Here is a 6,337-nt window from a genome sequence, read left to right as displayed (position 1 = left end):
TGGTCCCAACGATAGAAATAGATAAACTTTTATTATATCTAGTAAGATATTTGAACAGTACAGTATATTTGGAACATAATATTACAGTGAAGGATATTGTAAGGTAACTTTCATATCATCACACAAACATTTTCTACCTCGTCAAGATATCAAGATCATTTTTAATAATAAATAACTTTAATAAAATAAAAATGAATAAATAATAATTTTAATAATAAATACAACCGTTAATGATTATCTTCTATATAATTTTAAAACGACATGCGTCGGTGACATATGGCTGAATGCAGTTGTTCCAGAATAGACCTTAGTAGTAGCCTTCTGTAAAAACAAAGAAGAAATATATTAATACAATTTATTTTTTTATTTACGCTTTATTGTACACCAAAGATAAAAAAGAAACCTTACAATTAGAAACATTAGACGGGAAGTATACCCAACTGTTTTTTACACGGTTGACATGTTATTTAGAAAAGGGTGTAAAAAATACATGTGACAGATCGTAAACATGGAGACATATCCCACAACTTTAAAAAATCGGCTTTTTAGTGGAAATATTTAGTTTTTTTTTCTATCATGGACGATGAAAAAACTAAATATTTTCACTAAAATGCCGTGTAAAAGAAGTATTAGAGAAATCCATATATAACAAAAAAAAAAAATTAAAATTCAATCCACAATTACAAAACATTAAAATACAAAATGAATTTAGGAATAAAAATTATTTTTGTAACTTCATCACTATTTGACAAAACGTGCAATTTATTGGGGACTTAGGGACCGAGTGCTATCACCACTAGATATACGCCAGATATATCTCGTACAACTGTTGGTTCAAAGCACTTCAAAATTTCGTTGAAAGAGTAATTGTATTTTGTTGCTGTATATATAAGTTTCGTGAAGAACAAAAAAATAGTGTAATAAAATATTTAGGTGAATCGCGTTAATTCAAAATCGTCAAAAAAATAATTGAGTGTATCGTTCGAACATGAGAAATTAAAAGGAATAGAGGGAGATAGATGCCTTGGAATGGACGTCTATTGGCTGAAAAGATCCTTTCCAAATCACGACAGGGGCCGGGCAACGGTAACGGCAAGCATACACGGCAACTCGGCTTCCTGCAGTTCTTCCAGTGGCATATCATCTGCCGAGATGACAGGCAAAAACGTTCCCTGCAGTTGGTACTATTCTGAAAAAAAAAATGTCGTATTATCGTTATTCTATCGCTGGGAGTGGAGGCAGTGCCGAAACAAAATTTGGCGCCCTTTCATACAAGAATATATAAATTTGTTATTGGAAATTAAATAACATGCAAACACAAAAAAAAAAAACATAATCACACTATGGAGAACTCTATAAATAGATATATTTTTTAAAAATAATACAATAATTATTTACTTGCAAGTGATGCGCGAGCTTTCAAATTTTAGAATCTCGGGCAGTAAAATTAAGGGAAAGCCCTGGCTGGCATGCCTTTATCTGGTGCTGAGGTAGGTGGATAAGTTTTGTACGTGGACAGCACCTGGCACTCGATGAGGTGGTCGAGAACGTGCTTCATCTCGCGGCAGTAGGGTACAGTGCAGTTCCACAGCGCGCCGGCGTTGAGCGCGTTCTCGTCGCTCTCGCACTCGCGCGCATGTATCAGCGTCGCCAACTGGCGGCTGATGAGACGGTATCGCTTCTCCCGCTCTGACCGAGTCTTTGGCACAACTTTCTAATGAAAAACACATATAAAAGAAAGTAAAGTGGATTCTAACAGCGCGAGACTGGTAATCATATCAGTCTTTGGCTGACAAGAAGATTAAGAAGTTGTTCTTATATTGCGTAAAATATTAGCCCATATCTAACATAGCCTGTGTATAAACAGGCAATATAATTTAGTATTATTATTATTATTAAAATCTTATAAAACACTCGATGTACTATTATGACACTACAAGGAGTAACCAGGCGTAAATGCTTTCGAAAGGAGACCTGGGCTTTGGCTGTTATTCGAGACACGTTTAGAGTTCCATTTCATGGGCGCCCAAGGGTCGAAGCAGCTCGAACAGTTGCTATAATTTATTTAATATAACATACATATTATACTTAAGCATATCAATTACCATTGAAAACCCAGTATCTAGTATGCGTGCAAAATTGTAGGTAGTTATAAATTATCGGGGCTGTGAATGTTTAGTTCACACATGTTTAATATTATCGTTCTATAATTTTCAAATCTAATATGATTGCTATTAGAACCGCTTTACGTATATGTCTCTGAAACTGCACAAGGGCTTCCTCACTACCTTGGTATAGGCTGTTACATAACACCTACCATTTGCTTAGATGGACTGGTCACTCAGGTCCTTTCTGGAATCCCCAAACCTAGATGTCAAACATGCCTATCGGTATATATCAGTTAGTTCGTAATTTTAAATTAGTGAATCTATTAGTGTACATACTATTGTCTAATAATCCAAGAATTAGAAATACAAAATCATAAATATTAGCAGAGACAGTCGCTTTTGTCCTTTAAATCGGAACATAGTTATGGTTGGACAGTTTTATTTGGTATTAAAAAATAAATGCTCTACACATTAAAATAGATTCCTTAACACTATAGCTACTCTACATATGTAGATGAAACTTCTAGAGCCCGACGAGAATCGTGGAAAGGTTCAGTGTGATGACGTTACAAGAAACATTGATCATTGATGTCCCGAAAAGGATTTTCGGGTATTGTCGGTCGTGGGATTGCAGAATGGCTACAATAATATTTTGAGTTGACTTACCACCGGGGCAGGCTGTGGCTGACCGCGGGGCGGCGGCCTGGGCGGTAGTTCAACAGCGCGAATCGCATAGTTTGTAGCTTCATTAGCGACATCGCTAACGGTATTATCGGCATGGCTAGCCGCATTATTGCCATTGTTAGCTGCGTTACCACCGTAGCCAGTTGCATTATCACTATTGCTACCAGAATCATCGCCAGCCTCATTACCGTCATAGCAAGCTCCGGCATCACCATTGCTAGCCGTGCTAGTACCATAGCTAGTTTTATCATCACTATTATTCGATTCGTCATAATCCTTGCCAGCCGTATTAACACATTTGCTAGCTGCAGCATCATCTTTATTAACCTCATTGTCAGCATAACTAGATGAATTATTTCTATTGCTACCCACATTATCAAGTTTAGCTGCTTCTTCAGCTTGGTTAGCCGCCTTTTGTTCGGTACTAGTTGCTGATTTGCCAACATCACCGGGAGAGAACTCTTCGGTAGCATCTGGTTGCGAAGATTCGTTTTCGTTCGATTTCACGACTTTCCCGCATATACGCATCTTCTGAAAGCAATTCCATTTTAAAAATTTACAGGAATTTCAATTGCCCGAGAAAACAGTATACAATGTATCGTGAACTAATTAATAGTATTGCTTATATGGTAGCAAATTTGTAAATTATTGTTGAAAAATTGTAGGTGTTTGAATATTTTTAAACCTATGTCTACGTAAATCATCGGCGGCATAAACTGTCGTCAGTATCTCAGGGTTTGGATTTTTCAAGATCTTGTTACGATGTTGGTCGAATTTACATTGTCCGAAACTGTGTTAAACTGAGTGTTTGTTGAAAACGCTTAAATTATAATAGTGTCAGTCATGCCTGGTTGCGCCTATTGACTGTTGCAGAGGACTGAGGTCTGCGATCGTAGGTTTCGACTCCTGGTTTGCAACCTTGTATAATTTACACTTTGTGCATTAATCATACAGAATTGCCACTGCTCACAAATAAGTTTCCAGAGGATCGACAGCAGCGTCTTTTGCGTTAATTTTTTGTGAAAAAGTTCTCAAAATATCAGCACAGGTGTTGCATAGTTTCCATAACTCTAGTCTCTCCCTACTCTTCTCTCTCTCTTACGGGTCATAAAGCTCGAACCATCCACGATTGGTTTAAAAAGTTCTTTTCGGATAGCAGAGTTAAAGTTGGCGATACACGCGCGTGCAGCTAAATCGACTCAAGCCTACAAAATTTACAAAGAATTTATTTCCTTTGAATTGGTTCGGACTGTGCATATAAAACTATAAAGTAACACACATTACAGTAATTAATGTTTAATGTAAAAATAAAGATTTTTTCTTGTTACAAAATTTAATACTAGATTAAGTAAAGATATATCCTCGATTCTTTATCGAGGTCATCGACAGATGGCAGCTTGATACTTCCGTGGCTAGCTTGGCACCACCGCCAGCACTACTTTTGCATTATCTACCTACCGACATTTGACGTGGCAAGTTCGCATTACGCCCTCTCAACTTTTGGGACGTGCAGCATTTAGTGATAATGTAATTAATTCTATTACTAGAAAAAGATTATCAAGGCATAGTTTTAATTTAAAATATACACAATACGTATGTATTATAATATTTCCTATTGCTTGAATGGCACAGATGACAAAATGTTTTTAATCTATGCATATACCAAAAAAAGCGCTATTCTATCTTAATATTGGACCGGTAATAGACAGAAACTAAACTTTAACAGACATAAGAATTTTTTTTTTCATGAGTGCTATAACTAAATGTAAAATAGCAATAAATGCGTCGCACAGCATATTCAGTCTTTTGTAAATTTATTATGTTCTTACAACTATTGTGTCGCGTTCGCTAGTTGCAATCGGATTGACGAGTCATCAAGATGATGAGGTAGGTGAATTTTCATATGTTTAATGATAAATAGGCATCATTAATAATGTGAAATATGTTCAGGTTCAATGATGATTGATCTGTGTGTCTGTGCATCTGTAGTGTTACGTTAGATGATGCTGAAGATTGCGAAGGGGCTGCGGTGCCAGCAGTGTGAGCAAACGCGGCGCCACCATTTGATGGTCTAGGGACTTCGGCAGCAGCACCACCGCTAGCGCCTGCCTTGGTTATGCTATTCCCAACTTGCCCTCCTCCGCCTTCCCCTAATGCGCAGTTCTCCATCATCTGTAAAATTTAGTCTATTTAAACTGTTATACTTGAACTATTAAACCTTTATAGCCTAGAGTTTCAATTTTGATACCAATCATTTAAACCGAATGTTCCCATTACTATTAGTTCTTTTTTATAGGTTGGCTGTACGAATTTTACTGTTGTATAATATTCTTTCCAACGAAATTAAAAAAAATCTATTTTTCCCTTCATCTAAACCCTCAAGCAAACACAGTAATTTAAAAAAAAATCACTTTCGTAAATCAGGCTATTAAGGGTTAAAAGTCGTAAAAAGGCTCTCGAAAGGATAATACCTTCGAAAATTGATATCAGTCATTGTTTTTACTTTATAATTTTTTTTAAATACACTTCAAAATAGGTATTAAAACATCCTTTCTTATTCTAGGTTTGCATTACTTCTTGTAAAAAAAAAACTAAAGTATAAATGTGTGCAATTATCAAGTAGTTGCAGTTCGTACAATTAATTGTAAAGTATTATAGTTTATAAAATTAGAAATATTAAAGGATACCTATTGAGAATTAATGTTAAGGACTAAAGTGACAATATGTTTGTAATGAAAAATAAAAAGGTTGGAATTACCGAAGTTTGAAAATAAAATTTTAAAATTTGTAATCACACAAAAACATACGAAATATTCTTACTTGATTTAGGTGTTCCTGGTGAAGCATTTTGAGATTAATTAGACTCGAGATAGATTGAAATTTTCACATCAGTTAAACTCCGAAACGTAGATAAAATGAATGAAATTGAATGAAATGTATTGAATTTTAGTGCGTCGTGAGCTCACTAATTGAAATATCGATATTATTATGGACTGGATTTTTGTATCGATTCATGTATCTTTACTGAACGAAAAAAAAATAATTCGGATTTAAATTCTTATTTATTTTTACAGTTATTCTTGAAACGAAATTTTTAACATTTTTCACAAATAATAACTCGCCAGATAATCAATCACTGTTCGGTGATAGTTGGTAGTATTATATAATTTTGGGTTACCAGCTTCTAATTTAAGATTTCCTTACAATTCTGAAATTATGTTAATAATAAATATGTAATAATTTTCAAACGGGTTTCCTATAAAAGATTTCAAATAATTTATACAGTTGAGGTAATAATTATAAGTCAAAATTTACTAGAACAAATAAAACTCCCCATTAACATTTACCCATAAAAATATGATATTTTCAATAGGTTTTTGTTTACCCGCCAATGTAAGTTTTCAGTTTATACTTGTAACACCGTTGACGTTCGAATACTCATAAATCATTAAGTTTGTATTTAATCACTAGTAGTACATAGTTACCGTACTTTATGGCTTAAAGCGGTCATAGAGATGGAACATTTTGTCGATATCATTTAATAA

General features: G+C 34.7%; 1 protein-coding gene across 2 annotated transcripts; it reads right to left on the bottom strand.

Moving 5' to 3' along the window:
• Positions 1 to 77: 77 nt before the first annotated feature.
• Positions 78 to 5,712, bottom strand: LOC137928845 (sericin-2-like). 2 transcript variants are annotated; one of them, XM_068771837.1, is made up of 6 exons: positions 5,613 to 5,712; positions 4,788 to 4,964; positions 2,775 to 3,323; positions 1,523 to 1,714; positions 1,024 to 1,189; positions 78 to 321 (listed from the first exon to the last, which is right to left on the bottom strand). In XM_068771837.1, exons 1-6 carry the CDS (start codon positions 5,637 to 5,639, stop codon positions 308 to 310), a joined length of 1,125 nt encoding a protein of 374 aa, XP_068627938.1. In that variant the 5' UTR covers positions 5,640 to 5,712; the 3' UTR covers positions 78 to 307. The 2 variants fall into 2 exon arrangements, with proteins under 2 accessions (XP_068627938.1, XP_068627939.1); XM_068771838.1 differs by having other exon boundaries at positions 2,775 to 3,320.
• Between the last annotated feature and the right edge of the window lie 625 nt (positions 5,713 to 6,337).

Source organism: Battus philenor, unplaced genomic scaffold (genome assembly GCF_028537555.1).
Source record: "Battus philenor isolate CCGP_79_NKW_IND1 unplaced genomic scaffold, ilBatPhil1.0.hap1 SCAF_4, whole genome shotgun sequence".
NCBI lineage: Eukaryota > Metazoa > Arthropoda > Insecta > Lepidoptera > Papilionidae > Battus > Battus philenor.
The sequence above is the reverse complement of the archived record's forward strand: the minus strand, read 5'-3'. Positions and strand labels throughout refer to the sequence as shown.

Bases quoted from the DNA above. Each gene is read 5' to 3' on its own strand.
- LOC137928845 (XM_068771837.1), bottom strand. From the start codon at position 5,639: ATGCTTCACCAGGAACACCTAAATCAA. The intron at 3,324-4,787 runs GTAACACTACAG...AATTGCTTTCAG, and splicing joins AATCTTCAGCATCATCTAAC to AAGATGCGTATATGCGGGAA. The intron at 1,190-1,522 runs GTGCTGTCCACG...TTTTTTTTTCAG, and splicing joins ACCACCTCATCGAGTGCCAG to AATAGTACCAACTGCAGGGA.